This window comes from Microsporum canis, genomic scaffold (assembly GCF_000151145.1).
Source record: "Microsporum canis CBS 113480 supercont1.3 genomic scaffold, whole genome shotgun sequence".
Lineage (NCBI taxonomy): Eukaryota > Fungi > Ascomycota > Eurotiomycetes > Onygenales > Arthrodermataceae > Microsporum > Microsporum canis.
Window position 1 is genome coordinate 2,104,566 of NW_003299167.1, and position 17,094 is coordinate 2,121,659.

General features: G+C 49.4%; 6 protein-coding genes across 6 annotated transcripts; 4 read left to right on the forward strand and 2 right to left on the reverse strand.

Moving 5' to 3' along the window:
* Positions 1-41: 41 nt before the first annotated feature.
* MCYG_03638 (ankyrin repeat domain-containing protein 44) lies at positions 42-1,403 on the forward strand (the record flags this gene model as incomplete). Its single annotated transcript, XM_002848086.1, has 1 exon — positions 42-1,403. The coding sequence occupies one exon, from the start codon at positions 42-44 to the stop codon at positions 1,401-1,403; it is 1,362 nt and encodes a 453-aa protein (XP_002848132.1).
* Positions 1,404-3,320: 1,917 nt separating this feature from the next.
* On the forward strand, positions 3,321-5,325 carry MCYG_03639 (conserved hypothetical protein; the record flags this gene model as incomplete). The annotated part of the gene is made up of 9 exons (XM_002848087.1): positions 3,321-3,503; positions 3,567-3,674; positions 3,745-3,834; positions 3,894-3,957; positions 4,016-4,079; positions 4,141-4,255; positions 4,316-4,530; positions 4,642-4,729; positions 4,780-5,325. The coding sequence occupies 9 exons, from the start codon at positions 3,321-3,323 to the stop codon at positions 5,323-5,325; spliced, it is 1,473 nt and encodes a 490-aa protein (XP_002848133.1).
* Positions 5,326-6,234: 909 nt separating this feature from the next.
* MCYG_03640 (uncharacterized protein) lies at positions 6,235-6,697 on the forward strand (the record flags this gene model as incomplete). Its single annotated transcript, XM_002848088.1, has 4 exons — positions 6,235-6,402; positions 6,433-6,514; positions 6,547-6,622; positions 6,679-6,697. The coding sequence occupies 4 exons, from the start codon at positions 6,235-6,237 to the stop codon at positions 6,695-6,697; spliced, it is 345 nt and encodes a 114-aa protein (XP_002848134.1).
* Positions 6,698-7,911: 1,214 nt separating this feature from the next.
* On the reverse strand, positions 7,912-9,098 carry MCYG_03641 (conserved hypothetical protein; the record flags this gene model as incomplete). Its single annotated transcript, XM_002848089.1, has 4 exons — positions 7,912-7,996; positions 8,057-8,251; positions 8,311-9,009; positions 9,079-9,098. The coding sequence occupies 4 exons, from the start codon at positions 9,096-9,098 to the stop codon at positions 7,912-7,914; spliced, it is 999 nt and encodes a 332-aa protein (XP_002848135.1).
* Positions 9,099-10,642: 1,544 nt separating this feature from the next.
* MCYG_03642 (ankyrin) lies at positions 10,643-13,055 on the forward strand (the record flags this gene model as incomplete). The annotated part of the gene is made up of 6 exons (XM_002848090.1): positions 10,643-10,846; positions 11,009-11,480; positions 11,507-12,057; positions 12,097-12,385; positions 12,452-12,596; positions 12,806-13,055. 6 exons carry the CDS (start codon positions 10,643-10,645, stop codon positions 13,053-13,055), a joined length of 1,911 nt encoding a protein of 636 aa, XP_002848136.1.
* A 219-nt stretch (positions 13,056-13,274) lies between these two features.
* Positions 13,275-15,849, reverse strand: MCYG_03643 (NACHT and Ankyrin domain-containing protein; the record flags this gene model as incomplete). Its single annotated transcript, XM_002848091.1, has 9 exons — positions 13,275-13,418; positions 13,446-13,681; positions 13,743-14,008; positions 14,090-14,283; positions 14,374-14,750; positions 14,849-15,032; positions 15,069-15,356; positions 15,414-15,698; positions 15,736-15,849. 9 exons carry the CDS (start codon positions 15,847-15,849, stop codon positions 13,275-13,277), a joined length of 2,088 nt encoding a protein of 695 aa, XP_002848137.1.
* Between the last annotated feature and the right edge of the window lie 1,245 nt (positions 15,850-17,094).

Below are 17,094 nucleotides of genomic sequence, written 5' to 3' on the forward strand. Positions count from 1 at the left end.
GCAGCCAGCAGCCAGCAAGCGGCAAGCAATAACGCTTCATCATGTCAAACACAAAGGAGAATCAGAGGCAATGCAGAGTCCCCGTGAGATCGACCAGGCCGAGGCAAGGCAGGCCGTATCTCCACGGTGACATCATGTATCTCATCGCAGACTATCTAAGCCCGGTGGACCTTCTCAGCTGTATACGTGCGATCCCTCCCTTAGCCCATCTCCTGACCAAAAAGCAGGTTAACAACCGCGGCGACGACGGGTCGTCGCTGTTACACCTCGTCGTAACGGAGAGAGATGTCCGGATGGCAGAGATTCTTGTTACCAGCGCCGTTGATCCGAACGTGCCGGATGGAGACAAGGCAACTGCATTCAGTCTCGCCGTCAATCTCGGATACGAAGACATGGTCAAGCTATTCCTGGAGTGCAAGCAGCTTGACGTGAACGCTGTGGATAACCAGGGCTTTACAGCGCTTATGGCTGCAGTCCACAAGGGACACACCGGCATAGTCGACCTCCTCTTGCAGCGGGAAGATATAGATTTCAACATACGCAGCGAGAAAGGGGATACTGCGCTTGTGATAGCCGTAGGGAAAGACAATAGTGGCCTGGCCAGAGCGCTCCTCGGGAGAGAAGACCTTGATGCCAGCTTTCCGGGCCACCGGCCTCTTTTCCGTGCAATATACCATCCAGACGCATCGAGGTTGAAATTACTAATTGACCGCAAGGAGGTTGACATCAACTGCAAGACTGAAACTGGCAGGACGATGCTCATGCAGGCAGTGGAATTTGGACACTACGAGGTAGTCAAGTTACTTCTAGGGCGGGAGGACCTTGACGTCAATGCCATAGACCATATTGGAGACACGGCCTTGATCATAGCCGCATTCCGTGGATTCAACCGCATTGCCTCCTTGCTAATGGAGAGGAAGGAGCTCGATATGAATTTTCAACACTACGACGGCACAGCGCTCATGCACGCCGCGCGCACAGGGTTTGGCGACCTTGTCCACGTACTGCTCAGCAGACCTGACGCTGATGTTAACATACAAGACCATCACGGCCGGACAGCGCTCATGTTCGCAGCTCGTGATGATCTCGGTTATACAATGTCCGACAATGCGGTGCAGGTCCTCCTGGCACGAGACGATACCAACGTCAATATCAGAGACCGCCGCGGCCGGACGGCGCTCATGATCGCGGCAGAAGCCGGACAGAGACGCAACGTCGACTGTTTGCTGAAGAGAGCTGATATCGACGTTGACATAGAGGATGCGACTGGGGTCAACGCCCTGGCCTACGCAGCTGCTGGGGAGCATGAACTTATCGGGGAAATGCTTCGAAATTTTGTTGGTGCTAGGGAGCAAGGCATGGGCTCTCTGTCAATAGAAGGTTGCAACATTACATGTAGCTGAAGCTATATAATAAGTTGAGTATTGCTGTACACCACAGCTGGCGTATCAGTGGATCAGTCTCCATGTGCTACCTAGACAGTCAGCTAGGTAAGAATCAAGCTGTTCGGGCGACCAGGCTCATCTCCGCCTCAGTCAAGAACAACCAGCCAGTATAACAGTGCAATGTGCCCACGGCGTAGTCTGTTCAATCTATCAGCACTATCGCCAAACTCGGGTCTAGTTCTATATGACGTTCGCACTATGGTGATATAACTGCAAATATCAATAACGGGATAATGAATAGTATTGCCCGCCCTTCACCGAAAATTCACATCTCCGGCAAAATTACCTTCAAAGCGGTTTCCATGTCTGGTCTGCTGTATTGCACATCCATATATTGCACCGGCAACACAAGCTCTTTTGGATACAAAGATATTATATGCCATTTTACTCGGAGGTTGGATTGCCTCCGGAAAAGGCAAGCCAATGGCTCTAAAGTGCCATAGTCCGTTTGTACTTAGCATGAAGTTTGATACTGGTCAACGATGCCAAAGCCCTCCAAGGCTGATAATCACCCAGTAATTTTCATTCTGGTCGACCTCATGGAGATGTCACTGTGGAATACCTAGGCCTCTTAAGGTCTGATTGATCAAACGTTTTCACGTCAATTACCCAGGCCGCCCCAAACGTATGGGTTGCCCCCTGGTGCGACTCCAGAGGATTTGGTTGCGAGGCAACTTCGGCGATAATATGAATACAATCACCAACAAGTTCGCGTCCCGTAAGGAATACGCATACTGATATTCGAGTGCTTACTTGGTTATCAACTTTGATTGGCCGGCAATTGAAAAAGGGCTTTGCCTTGTATCAATTTCCCGCTTAGTAGCCCAAAGTTTACGGAATAGTCAGTTTGGCCATTTTTTTTTGTATGTTATGGGTACAACGAAAGTAGATGGCTGTAGTCGTCATGGCGTAGTCAGAGGGACGTTGGTAGTTATTATTTCATCTGATTTGTTCAGCTACCACACACCTACGCTACTTTACAGTACACTATTAAATCTAGTACTTAGGTTAAACTATGTCTGCCCCAAGGGTCCTGTCAGAAGCAGGCTTTATGGCCTGTGACGGTATCTGCTACCAATGCTTATCATGCCTAGACGGTGCTTGATCTTTGGTCGAGTGGCAATGTTGCTTGCTAACACAAGTAGCTGTGTTGTAAATTGTTCATACAATCAACTAGTTATTTATGTTAGATTGTTTCCATAACCTATAATATATAAAATACTCCATAAATATTCAACAAAGATGTTTACCCCTAGTAATTGTGTAGTTTGGGGGTAAAAAAAAAAGAAAAATGAAATAGGAGCAACATCCGCGCCAAGGCTGCTATGCAGTGCAAGGCATGGGGGATCCCTCCAAGTCCGCATAAAGGATGAGCATGAAGACAAGTCCAGAGTCATGGCGATCCTTAACTCCGCCCTCATCCATGCATCTGATCATATGAAAAGTGGTAAATCATGGCCTTTATTTGCCTGGTGTTTGAAGGTGTGTATGTATATGTATAGGAGCTGATCTTCGAAGGCAAGACATCCCTGGTTAGAACGAGATGTCACTCAATGCTTGTGTTTCTTCTGTGTCTGACCGTACATTTATATCACTGTTGATATATATGCATCCAAGGAGATGGAGGTCAGTTGCCTAGAAAGCTGTCCTCTACTCCGCCCTCCACAGCATGGTTGCAGGGGTCCGGACCACAGCAAGTTCTTGAGTCCATGCAGAGTGTTGCAGGGGTCGGGGGGAATTAGCTTGAAAACATTCAAGCCCTGCACCTCGATCAGTTTAAAATCTCTCAGACATCCCCAGATACCTTTCTGGGGCGACTGATTGCCACCTTCAAGAGAGCAAGTCTACCGTGAGATTTCATTAACCAGAGCCACAATGGACGTGAAATCGCATAGATCGGAGGGCGAGACTGTGGTGGATGGAGAGATAGAGAATGGTGCTCTTGAATTTTTGGAGGACTGCGAACACCGAGAGAAGCAGCTAATTCGAAGGGTCGACTGGCGGCTGTTGCCGATTATCGGAGCTCTCTACGCAATCTCTCTTATCGACAGGACAAATGTATGCGTCTTCCTCCAGTTTTCATTGCCTTTGAAGAAAAGCGGAAAGCTGACATTGGGATAGATATCGAGCGCTCGTATAGCCGGCTTAAACGAAGAATTGCAGCTGTATATTGGATCGCGATATTCTGTCGTTCTGCTAGTGTTCTTTGTTCCATATTTCATATTCGAAGTATGTTCTGGAGACTTGCTCCGAGGAAAGAGCTACAATATGGAATAGTTACTTACATGTGCGAATTCAGCTCCCATCGAATCTGCTTCTGCGTAAAGTTGGCAGCGCCACCTGGCTAGCTGGTATATCATTCGCCTGGGGCACGTTAATGCTGGGATCGGTTTGTATCTTCCAGCTATAGGGCGCAGATGGTGCACGGTTGACAACGTCTCTCTTTAGGGTTTCGTCCACAACTATGCGTCCTTGGTGGTGCTTCGATTGCTCCTTGGTCTATTTGAGGCTGGTAAGCTGAGCGAGAGGCAGAAATAACATCAAATACCACCGGTTAACAAAATACATAGGACTCTTCCCTGGATGCGTATACCTCATTTCCTGTTGGTATATGAGATATGAGGTTCAAACCAGGTGGGTGTCTTCGGGTTATCCATTGGATTGTTGCTGGCCTTTCTGACCCTAAAAATGGAAGATTGGCTATATTCTACCTTATTTCTGTCCTTGTTGGCGGTTTTTCAAGTCTCCTATCATTCGGACTAATTCAAATGGAAGGCCTGGCCGGGTTCCATGGCTGGAGATGGATCTTTGTAAGTCACACTACCTTCGGAGGGTTTTGATAAAACTAATCGAGGTTGACGTTGGAATAGATTGTTGAAGGAGCCATGACTCAGGTCATTGCGATTGCGGCATATTTTCTCATCATAGATTTCCCGGATAAAGCAGCAAAGACTGGGTTCTTGACGGTAAATGAAGCGAAATATATTTCGCACCGACTTGAGAAAGACAGGGCAGATTCTGTCGCAGACCCTGTCACTTTTGATAAATTGAAGCGCCATTTATCAGACTGGAAGCTATGGATATTGTAATTCAACCGGTGGCCCAATCATTCTGAGGACTTGCATGCTAATGGTATGGTTAATAGTTCCATGATGTTCCTGTCAACCACAGTACCGGCGTAAGTTCCCATATGAAGCATAAAGAAAAAGCAGATCCGAAAGGAACATGCCGTTAATTCGACAGGTAGATATGCGTTAACATATTTCGCCCCCACTATCATCCGGGTGAGTTGATAGAATATCCTCCAAAAGATTACCCCCTATAAGCTAACCAGCCGTCGTCCAAGGCTATGGGGTATTCTCCAGCTATTTCGAGTCTTCTAACAGCGCCTCCCACGGTATTTTCCTGTATTGTAGCTATGGGATTTTCGTGGGTGGCCGACAGATATCGGATGCGGGCGCCCATTATCGTCGTCCAGTGTCTTATCTGTATCATAGGGCTGATGCTAACGGCCTATCACCCAAACAATAACGTCCGTTATTTCGGCTTCTTCCTCGGAGCAGCAGGCTGCCAGGGCAACATTCCAGCTATCCTCGCCTACCAGTCAAACAACATCCGGTACCAGTCCAAACGAGCTATCGGTACCGCTCTGCAGATTGGTTTCGGCGCCCTGGGAGGTATCGTTGCGTCGACAACCTTTAGAGAACAGGATGGGCCAAAGTATGTCCCTGGCCTCTGGGTGACTACAGGGTTTCAGCTGTTCATCATAGTGGCCGTGGCATGCACATCCTTTATCTTCTGGAGAAGGAACAAGCAGGTCGACGATGGCACGGCGAAGACTCCTATCGAGGGACTAGAAGGGTTCAAGTACACCCTTTGACAAGTGTATTGTTTATTCTGTAATAATTGTTGTACAGCCTTTTCTCTTATAATAAAAAATGAACGAAACAATTCAAGTCCCAAAAAAAAGAGACCGCTTAGTAAGAAAATACACGTGATTATAATACGGTATTTGTACCTGAACCGAATACAGGTTTACCATTACGGTTACAGTTACGGTATTACCAAAACGCCAACTTCAGCTTCTTTTTCTTCTTGGGCATCAAGCAAGAAGGCAAAGCAAACAAGAAGCAGAAAAGCCCACAATCTCCCGACACAAAGGTAGCCAGCAGAATCGCATCCCGACAGCGACACAGCAGGCATCCTTGGGGACAATATTACGCCACAGCTCCACCGACTTGTGAGGTAAGGCCTGACAAAGCAGCAGGCATATTGAATGTGTTGCTAACCCTCCAGCTATACATAGCACTGGCACATTTTGCTATATGTGGGCAAAACACAAGTACCAGGGTGTCTTCATCGTTACTCTGTGTGCACTTTGAAGATGAGTCAGGCGACCGGAATAAAGAAGAACAAGTTTTTTTTCCTTTCTCGACCGAAAAAAAAAAAGAACACCTGGACCGTTGTTGGTGTTGCATTTGCCATCGAAATCCCCCACGATGCAGAAGGTAAAAGGCATGGGATTCCCGTAGCCATGGACTGGGCCGCTGGGCCGTGAGAGGAAAAAAAAAAAAAAAGGATGCACGGGGCTGATAAGGGTTCGCTGAAGAAAAAGGCTACGGGAGAAGATTCTACCTTTTCCGTCAATCTGGGACGCTGCGTGGACGAAACGAGGTGACGGAGCCCGCCTCGTCCTGCCCTGCTTTGCCACGGATGGTAGGCAGATGACAGAGGGCTGGCCCAAATAGATCATGACACGAGCATGCTGCAGACAGTTCGTTCTTCGTGAATGGTTCTATGGTTCCAGCGGAGGTATATATGTGAAGTATATATAAGAGCATTCTACCCTGGTCAACATCAGAACATTCGGAAGACAAGGGCACACTGTTTACAGGCCAATACGCAATTTTCTTTCAATCCCTGTTTGCCCTTTTGGTTTCTTTCCTTCTTCTGCCCTGCACTATGATGCATGGGGTGGACAAAGAAGGGGACCTCATTAATTCTGCACGGGTACGAAGTTGTTGTGCATTTTATGCCCTCCTTTCCACCAGATATTGTTAATATATGTGGTATAACATATATATGTCGACTCCGCTATGAGACCATACCCGTACGAGTGGGCTTATTATGATAGCCAAGTCAAGGGTGCAAAGCATAAAACCGAGGCATCAAGACAGGTGAGTGCATGCATCTAGAGTCGAGAGTAGTTAACCTCCGTCTTTGCATGCGCTAGGCATCATGAATCCAGCTAACCCTTCGAACAGGCCGAACATTCTTCTCTGAGAGTTAATAACACGTGTTACTGACTTTTAATTAGCCCTAGCTCTACCACCATGCTATACCACGCTGACTGCCACCAAGCGATCTAATTACGTACCCCGTGTTCGGCGGCTGATCGAGATGAGATTGAGATGAGTGATCGCATACTAATACTGACCGGCCAGCCAAACCAGTTCAGGTACAGTATATACAAAAAGGCAAAAGAGGAGAAAAGAAAAAAAAAAGAAAAGAAGAAACATGACCAGCCAGTCAACCTACCAGAGAAGAGCAAAGGGAGTATCACAGCATGACAGGGCAGGGAAACAACTTCCATTTCGAACCCCCTTAACCCTTACACTTATCCCCTCCAATTCAAAAGCCAACCAGAATGCACCAATGCGATAGCGAAAGCGAGAATCCATCCACGCAACGATGCTGGTCCACGGGATACACTTCTAGAGAGACAGCATCTGTCCCTGCTCTGTGGTTCCTGACTGGCTGATTTTCGCAGCCTGGCTTGGCGAGGCACACATGGATCAAGTCATGTTTATCACTTAGATGGTTTTATCATGACAGCTACAGGGTTTGATAGGCTTGGGAGGCGAAAAGCAAGGCAGATATAGAGTAATAATTCATCCTCAGCTATGAGCAGGGGTGGGGAGGGCGAGTTGCTGCAACATCAACTCTGCAAGTCCCGGAGCACACTATGCACAGCTGGTCATCATACTACATATGAGAGAGGGGGTGGTTTTAATTTAATGAACTGGAGGGATTGAATGGCCTCATTCCTGCCCAACTATTGTATATGCATATAAGAAAGACACGGAGATTAAATTCTGTTCCTTGTTTTAGTTGCGTGTCTAGTTTCTGAGTGCATATGGAGTAGTAATAGCGTAGGCAAGAGGGGTATAGTGATGCACAGAACATGCTGATCAATCTTTGTCAGATCGTAAGGTGCGTGAAAAAGCGAAGGGCGGGTCAGGGGGAAGAAGAGGGAAAGGGTTAGGGGGAAAAAGTGTGTGTGTACTTAAAAAAGCGTTCGGTGCCGTCAAAAGTCGTAAATAGTCGTGTAGTAAAATAGAATAAAGCTAGCTAAAGAAGTGTAGAAGAAAAGGAAAGCAGATAAAAGAAGGTAGAGGACAAGCAGAGGGTTTTGAGAAACAGACGGATGGAAGGATATATGAATTCTCCTTTCATGTTCTGCGTCTCAGGAAGATACATCAATAAGCGCCAGCTTCTCTTCCACACGTCGTAGTATCTCTGGATCGGGCTCTGGCTTGATCTTTTTAGGCCTGTGTACCAGCGTTAGAATGAACATGATCAAGTGTGAGTGAGGGAGAGAAGTAACGTACGGGTCCCGAATGCAGTCGCTGCACCGTTCATGCTGGCACTGCAGACATATCTTCTCTCCGCCCGTAAACATGGACGAACATTCATGGCATGTCCAGCGTACGCGCCGACGAGGCTTCCTCCAGACCCGTTCCTGCGGTTCAAACGGGGGCTCTGCATCGCCTGGATAGCCGTCAGGATATTTGTCCAGTTTCGCACTGAGACATGGTGTCAGTATAGTGTATGTAACCAAAGCGGATGTAGACCAAAAACCTACGGGTCTCTGGGACACTTCTTGCATCGAACGTGCTGACAGTTCAGACACTCGGTTGCATTCCCATCAAACAGCGTATTGCAGACATGGCATGTTCGCCGTACACGCTGACGAACGGGCTTGCGCACCAGGTCCTGACCGCCCGTCCGGCTGGGGATGGTCAACAGGACCTTTTCGGTACAGGTCTTTCGCCCTTCCTCCCTTGCACGGTCGCGAGTAGTACCACCGCCGGCAGCAGTGCCGCTAGCAACGTTGACAATCTTCTTATGAGAACGTTCCTTTTTCGGTTCGGATGTATGTGCATGTCCGGAAGCGGCCTCAGGCTTGGATGGCGGATATCTGAAACACTTCTTGCATCTGGTGTGTTCGCACTTGACGCACACCTTGTCGGCGCCAAAGGTGGCCAGACAGCGGTGACAGTTACGACGGACGCGCATGCGGATAGGCTTCTCGATCCGTTCGACTTCACGGGGAGGCTGGCTGGCGATGATACCGGCCGGAGAGGAGGTCATGCCCGTAGCAGGGCCGGTGATCCATTCGCCTGGTTCGAGAGTGAGGCCATATTTGGCAAAGAGGGCGCGGGCGCGTTCTTCCTGCATGGACGTCCACTGGCGAGGAGCCGGAGAGCCAGCGTCTGCGGGCGGTGAGGCCGGAGCTGCAGCTGGAGTAGCTCTTGGGCGAGCGGTGACTTGAGCCGACGATCTAGTCTTTGTTAGCACATACACCATAAACATACAATATATATATATAATAAGAAAGATATGAAGATACCTTCTTGATTCTCCGGTCATGTCGACGGAAGCTCTGTTCGAACGAGGCCCCTTGAGGACGGTTTTCATGCGCTGGATGTATTTTGAGAAGGTATCCTCTTTCTCCTTGTCTCCGCCGGGCTTCCCTGGTTCCCTGAACTCGGACATGGCAGACGGACGAGTGAGCAGGCCAGGATATTAAAATGGGAACGTAATAATATATATGGTCTGATTCGAAAAGAAAAGAAAAGAAAAAAAAAAAAGGGTCGTAAGAAGGTCAGACGTTTCCCCCCAAGCCCAACAACGCAGAGGCGATCCCAGGAGTCTTCTTCTTCTTCTATTTTTGCAGACTCTTGTAGGCAGCCAATGAGGGTATCGAGCGTGGTTCCAACACCCGGGCGAGCTGAACGATGGGAGGCCCCGAATCCGTGGAGTTGGGAACGATGGATGGGACGGAGGATGAAGAAGAAGGGAGAAGAAGATGAAGAAGCGGAAGTAGATAGATACAAAACCCTTGGTCGAAAGATTTAGAGGCAGCAAGCAAGCGGTCCCTTTTTGCTTTTTTCCCTCTTTCTCTGTTTCTTTTTCTCTCTCTCTTGCTCTTCTTTCTTTTTTATCACTTTTTTTTCACTTCTCTTGCGTGTGTCTGGTGAGTTGTCTATGGAGAGCAAACGGGGTTGCGTGAATAAAAACAATAACTAAAAAAAAAAAAAAACGCTAAAAGAGAATAAGCGGATGAATGAGAAGCCTCGCTGCGACGGGAAGATGTTGGATAAACTGGATAATAGCGACGGAGAGGAGGATCGACGTGGGCACCCTTGGTTACCAACTGCGAGCACCGAGTATAGTATGTAGCATAATACAGGACCAGGGGGGGGGGTGAGAGTAGGGTGGGGAGGGCTCCGGGAGAAAGAGAAGAAGAAGTGAGGGAGAGAGAGAGAGACAAGAAGAAAAAAAGAGAAGAGAAAGTCAAGCCATCAACTCCATCCATCCCCCCGTCCACCGTCCCATCGCCCGCTAGCTTGGGTGCGGCCGCAGCCCCGGTTCCACCGTTTCGCCTCTCGCTTCTGGCATCCCTTGGCATCTTCGGAGATGGATATTCACACCCGCCAATCTACACATTCTACACCGTCATTCTGGTCATCACAAACCCTCTTTCTGTCTCTAACTCGGTTTACCTTCTGTATGATAATATATCTTCTTCTTCTCTGTAGATATAAGAAAGATCCGGCAGGGTGGCGCTCCCGTTACCGTATTACACGTATCCGTATTACCATCGCGTATCGATACGGCTGCCGCTTTTAGCTTTCGCATGACTCAGCCACCTGCGAACCCACGGCCAACCAGCGGCCGCTAAAAGCAGCGGGCAAGGGAGGTGCCCGATCTACCCCCAGTTAGGATAATGGGGGCCAGCCACTCTCTTCCTCCAACCGTGAAGGGGAAGGAAAAAGAAAGGAGGAAGGGAAGAAGACCAATGAGACACGACCCAGCAGAAGAAACTTTTGAATCCACGGGACGAGCCCAAGGATGGTTCGACATCCTATACTATGTATGTATATTTACTGGGATGTTCCAGTACCGACATCATGGCGCTTAGCGTAAGTTCTCCCGCTGCATCGCACACATATTATGTAATCCATAAACAGCCTCTCCTCCTCTCTCTGTCGCACGGTGTGCACTCCCCTCCTCTCTATCCCTGCCAGTCTCATGTTCCACAATGCGCTGGCCTCTTCTCTTTGGAGGTCTTCTTCTATAGTCTAGATGATATATATATATATATATACCGTACGGTAAGCAAAACCGAACCACCGGGACCGGGCTTGGCAACTCCCGGACTTTCCGTAACTTACCACTAAACCTTAAATGCTAATCCCGTGACATCTGAAAAAAGAAGTTCAAACGCAGTTTTCAGGATGCAAACTTACACAGCGACAACACACAGCCATACATAGTACATGCTATATAGCAGCATGTTAGAGAGCCATCACTTATGCGAAGGCTACTTTATATCTGACACTTTGAGTTTATGCTTTGGAACGTCCTCTCCAGGAAGAGTCTGGGACCGGCTTCCTGGAGCTTTGCCGAAGGACTCGCGACCGCCGCGCCCTCTCGCCATGGAAGGCCTCGAGCGCGCGGGAGACGAGTCTATGGAAGATGTCTTCCTCCAGGATGACCTTTGCCCGACCATCGCAGAGCATGCGACACAATGCCAGTCTCTTTTCCACAAGTGCATGGCCATGCCGGAGATAGTGCCAGACCCTACCGTCGTGGACGACCAGCTGGCACGCTTTTCTCTGTGGGCATCAAACATGGATGTTTACGGGCCACTCAATGTCTCGCTGGACTACAGGCTCCGCTTCAGTCCCACAGCTGCGGATATCATACATCAGCTCCTGGATATTATTTGCGATACCTTGCTCTCTTGTGAGTACTTTCCGTGCCACATTCAGACGGACTGAAGATCAAGGCTAATGGGGGTCTCGACATTAAAATTGCTCTGCTTACACTGCAAAAACTTCCCAGCGATGAAGATGAGAATGCGGAGAACGTCGACAGCGACCAACCGTTAGAGGATGATGATGGGCCGGCCGAGGCTGTTAGAATTACACGCGCATCCATGTACAGCGTACAGGACAACGAGGACCTGGGTTTCCAAGACGATGACGCTGAGGCTGCAGATGGCAATGTAGACATCAGTGCACAGGTGACAGTACTCGACCTAGAGGACAAAGACGACCTGGGTATGACGAAGCTTCAGCACGCGGTGCAGGCCGGCGATCTAGGCTTGGTCGAGTCCTTGATCCAGAGCGGCGCAAGTGTAAATTTTAGGGACGAAAATGGCCAAACGCCCCTGCATTACGCTGCGGAAAGGGGCTTCTTCGAGTGCATGGAAGCCCTGGTCGAGCACGGTGCGGATTTATATATCATTGACAACTCTGGATTTTTCCCCGCTTCTTTGGGCCGTGGTTGCCGGGCAAGAGGGCGCAACTACGGGACTGTTGTCCATGGGCGCTGATGCCAATTCATTCAGCGCCGATAGAAAGTCTGCGCTCGCCCGGGCAGCCAGTCTGGGATGACTGCTAAAATGCTAGTTGAACACCGTGCCAGCATATCTGATACCCGAAGTACGCAGCAGACTCTGCCTTTGGGAGAAGCGGCAGCTGCTGGCAACCTCCTTACTGTTCGATTGCTCTTCGGACATGGTGAGGATCTGAACCATCGTGATTGCGATTGTTGGTCCGCGATACATTGGGCAGCAGAGGAGGGCCATCTGGAGATTGTGCGTTTGCTGGACGCTGGAGCCAACCCCAACGCTGTCAACTCGTACGGTACGTCACCATTGCACTGCGCTGCAAACGGAGGGCATGTTTCCATTGTGAGCTTGCTCCTCCTAGGGCAAGCCGACCCACCCAAGTCAACATGCCACGGCTGGACTGCACTACACCACGCCGCCTTCATGAGGCACTCCCATGTCGTCCAGGCCCTCATAGAAGACGACCGCATACGATCCACTGCCTCTCAGCAGGACAACCACGGCTAGTCCGTTCTTCATTTGGCCGTCCACAGTCGAGATCTAGCCACCGTCCGTATCCTGCTTGATAAATCTGTCATTTCAGAGCCTCAGGCCCTAATCGACGAAGACGGCCTTACCGCAAAAGAATGACTGGATCGCGGGCCGACAAGCCATTCCCAGAAAGCCACCAGCAACTTAGCGTTCAGTAAGTCGCGCTGTGGCCGGGCCGTCACAGCCTTCGCCAGGCTATTACCTTAGGCAACATCCCCATGATCAAACTTCTGTTCAAACTGGGTCACGATATCAATGGCATGAACTCTGGAAGGAAGACTGCGCTCTACTATACCGCGAAGAAGCGCATGCTTTCCATCATGGAACTGCTTCTTGATCTGGGTGCGGACCCCAACATTCTCCACGCGGGGCGGAAGAATTCATTTCGACTGGTGACGCTTTACTGCGGCTCAACCGAGCAGGATACCGACTGACCGAGGTGGAGCGCCGGATCCGTCAGGCACTTATAGTGCAAAATCAGCCGTCTGTGCCGGATCAACCAGCTTGGTTCATGTCGGACGAGTCGGCTTTACCAATGCTGGACCAATCTGTCTCCCCTGGGCCGGACCGACCATCCTCGTCTGTTCCAGCTTCGTCAACGCCACCTTCTCCGGATCATGCAGCTCCAAGTAAACCGACACGCTCGCCGGCGCCTACACACCAAACAAATCTTGAGATTTGACAACTAGGTTAGGGATGTGACATGGCTCATGCCCAACTAACGTAAGTACAGTTTGGCCCATTCTCGCAGTTCGTCCGTTTTGCTCTCCTGGACGAGCTCCTGTAGTACGGGCAGACTATCCCAGCGGTTCAACGCCACAAACTTGAGATGGATGGACATCAAATCGAGAAGAAGGGGAAAGCAGAGGGGAAAGCCCAGCCCTTTCATGACCAGGTCGACAAATCGCGACGAACGCTTGAAGCGTGCGGCGAAGACCTGCTCCTAGAGCCCAAGTAGCTCTTTCACCCGCTCGTCCACTGGGTCCGTAGGTCCCCTCAGGGAAGCAACTCCCAGAAGAGCTGGCAATTTGTTCACGCGCGCCCCGTGCTCCGGTAATTCCTGCGTTATCTCTCCCTCGAATTCGCCAGAATGGCTCGCATCAATGGCGTGTCCATGTCGCCATACTCCGCCTTGGCCTCGAGATGGGCGCCGTGTTCGAGCAGCACAGACACGGCGTCCCTGTGCTGTCCGGTGACCGCGATATGGAGTGCCGTTAACATGCTTCGATCTTTGAAATTGACACGCGCACCATAGTCAAGCAGCAGTTCCACCATTTCTCGGCGACCTTGTTTGACGACCCAGGACGACGTCGTCCAGCCGTAGTTGTCCTTTCGCGAAATGAGGCGGGCATACTTGCTGATCAACAACTTGGCCCAGGGCACGTTGCTAAAGTATGCCGCGAGATGCAAGAGTGTGAATGAGGGCGGGCTTCCGCCGTTCTTCTCCTGCTCCCAGTAGATTTTCTACCATTCGTCCCGGATCGGAGAGTCGACTTGGAAGAATAGACGTGAGCACTCGGACGGCGCATCGATCACATGAATAACGTGGTGGAAATGCGCCGGCCAGTACTGGCTGGCATAAGATAAGAAGGGATCGTGGCTAGACATTTCGTGAACCCTTCCGGGATTTCCGTATCCGCGTTCGACGTGTGCTAAGCAGGTCTATATGAGAGTCCTGTGGATGTCCTGTCTCATATGGAACATTTTGATCCCTTCGATGTTGACTTGATCGCTCTAAAAGAACTCTTTTGCCAATCCATGAACTAAGTTGACATCTCCTTCGGCCGCTACAAGCAGCCCAGCGAACCTAAGCCGATTCTTGGTCACTTGCGTTGCTAGAAGAGTACCAGCCGTCTTAATCCCTACAGCTACGGTCAATTCTTCCAGTGTGAGGGGCCAGGCAACGAGAACGACACATTGAGGAATAGGGACCAATACTTCCTTGTTTCTGATCTGCAGAAGAAGCCGCTGATAAATCCCACTTAGGCCTTTAGGAATATGGCGGAGAACTTCATCGGTTTCGCTCCAGCTCCTGCCCTGAAGCTCATTAGCAACGAATCCAACCCACAGAATGGTCCCATCAACGCCAGCCAGCAAGGTCTGTTGACTATCTTTTTGGAAAGGTTTTGCTCGGATGCCAGTTCTGCAACTTTAGCGAAGATGTACCTCTCAATATTATGTGAAATTTCAATGTTGGAGGCGTCCAACTAGATCCGCTAATATTAGCCAAGTTTGCTCTCCAAAATAGCCTGCTGAGGCCGAGAGAAGATAATGAGTTTCAGCCGTGGCCTTGCCTTTTCCCCAGACTTCGACAAGTAATTACTAACGGAATCGAGAAGCTGCCTGAGTGATTCCTTTTCGCATTCATCCAGACCGTCCAGAACACTGACTACCTGGGAAGATGTGCTCTGCTAAAGTAGGGCCAGGAAAATCCTCTATAACGAGACAAAACTGGAAATAGTATATTTGGTTGTTTCCGTTCCCTCAAAGGAGTTCTTGATGTCTTTAGCCAGATGCGGATGGAGGTCCATCCATTGATGTAGGATGCCTCTCATGATAGTCAAGGCGGTATTCCGGTCCTTATCGCGGTTACTGCGGAAGCAGTAGAGGAGAACATTATCGGCGGCGTCAACTACTGGCTGTAGCACCTGGGTAATATAAATCGCCAGCATAGTCTTCCCTTTTCCAGGGCCACCTGAGATCCAGAGGAGTGAGTGATTCGCATCTGCCAGCCACTCTTAATAATAGGGATGCTGTATAAGCCATTCGCATGTGCCATTAATCCTGTCCGCTTTCAATGTAATGAGGGACTTCCGATCAACCATGGGCCTTGTTAGAAGCAAAGCGTCAAGAACGGGCGCAGCCTCAGTATACGAGTTTGTGGCCAGAGGCATTGTATTAGACACCATAGGTATAAAAGAGAGGACCTCTTTTGCATATGCTGCAGCTGCTGCCGCGTAGGCGTGCCAGAGCTTAGACCTGTGCGAATCCGCGTAGTCGCAAATTCCTCGAATAACCAAGAACTGAGCAGCATCCCTTAGCCCAGATGCCTCTGTCTCGAAACAGATAACGCCATGCTTATGTGCGAACTTGTCCTGGGCCGCTCCATGGCGCTTCAAATGATGGCTGGAGGCAGTCAGGCCATAATGAACTATGGGGTCCTGTGCCTCCCAAGGCGTCGCCGGGGCGTTGTGTTAGGTATGTTGAAGCTGCCTGGCCTATAGACATGATGATGTGCGGGTCAAACCCAAGGGGCCTTAAATATTAACTGTAGTAGGTTTACCTATACCTAAACTTTTGGGACCTATAAATATGTAAGGGCTGTGAGGCCAGATGTACTAGAATAGATGAGTTCCTGAACGTAGCGGTACGGTTGATGAAGAACTAATCGCTAACTTCTGTTGTAAGGAAGAAAGCAAAAATATTAAGTACAAGAGCGCCAAGGATTGATAAGGTAAGCAAGTCACATGACCTATAAAGGGCCATGGCATGATAGGTAGAAGGCCTATAAGTATAGCTAGTAAAGTCTGGACTTATTAAGTAGTATTTTTCTATTTATTTTTAAAAAATATCTCAAAGTCTTAGTATTAAAGTACTAAGAAGAAGCTATAAAAAATAGTTTATAGGCGTTCTCAACATTTAAAATTAATATAGAATCTATTTTAAAGCTTATCTAAAACTTTCAAAAAGTACTTAAATTTAACCTACTATGTAAACATAACCTATCTAAATGCCTATAGGCTACGGGTTCGGCGTTGCACATCCTCATGTCCTTTCCGGATCATTGCGCGCATTGTTGTGGGTGAGCAAAGCAATCAATCAATTTGAATCAAACAAGGAGTACAGCAACGAACGTACGAAGGGACAGACAGGCTCTTGATCAGCGCTCTCATTTGGCCTGCCGCCTCATCATGGGCGCGTAAGTGACTTGCTTGGGCCCACTCATGCACCCCAATTTCTCGATGCCTTGGGCCAGAAAACCAGCCAATCGAAGTCTCAAAAATCTTGGCTGTTGCAGCATTGGGCGCTTCTCACAGCTACTGGTAGGTGCACCACACGTACATGTAGTACTTGTCCAATTCCTGATGGGAGGATTTGGAGAACGGCACGAGCACGGACGACTACCGATACCAGTACCTGTGACTGTGACGGTGCCCGATAGGATCCATGTCGCGGTGGCCCCAGGTCATGACATAACTTGTACATGCAGATTCCCCGCTTTGTCACGAGGGCCAATTGCACACAATTTGAAGTTGAACAGCCCGATATGGTTGGTTCCTGCATGTCCCGTCACACACACGGGCCGTCCGGGCTGTAAAATGGAACAAAATGATGCGGTCACCAACAGTTAAAGCGGCATGGCTGGCGCTTAGCAAGAACAACGGAAGAAAAGGGCCGGCAGTGCAAGAAACAAAGCAAGAGGGAAACCTCTTTCTTCATTTTGCATCTCCCCTTACTCTCACAGTCCGGCCT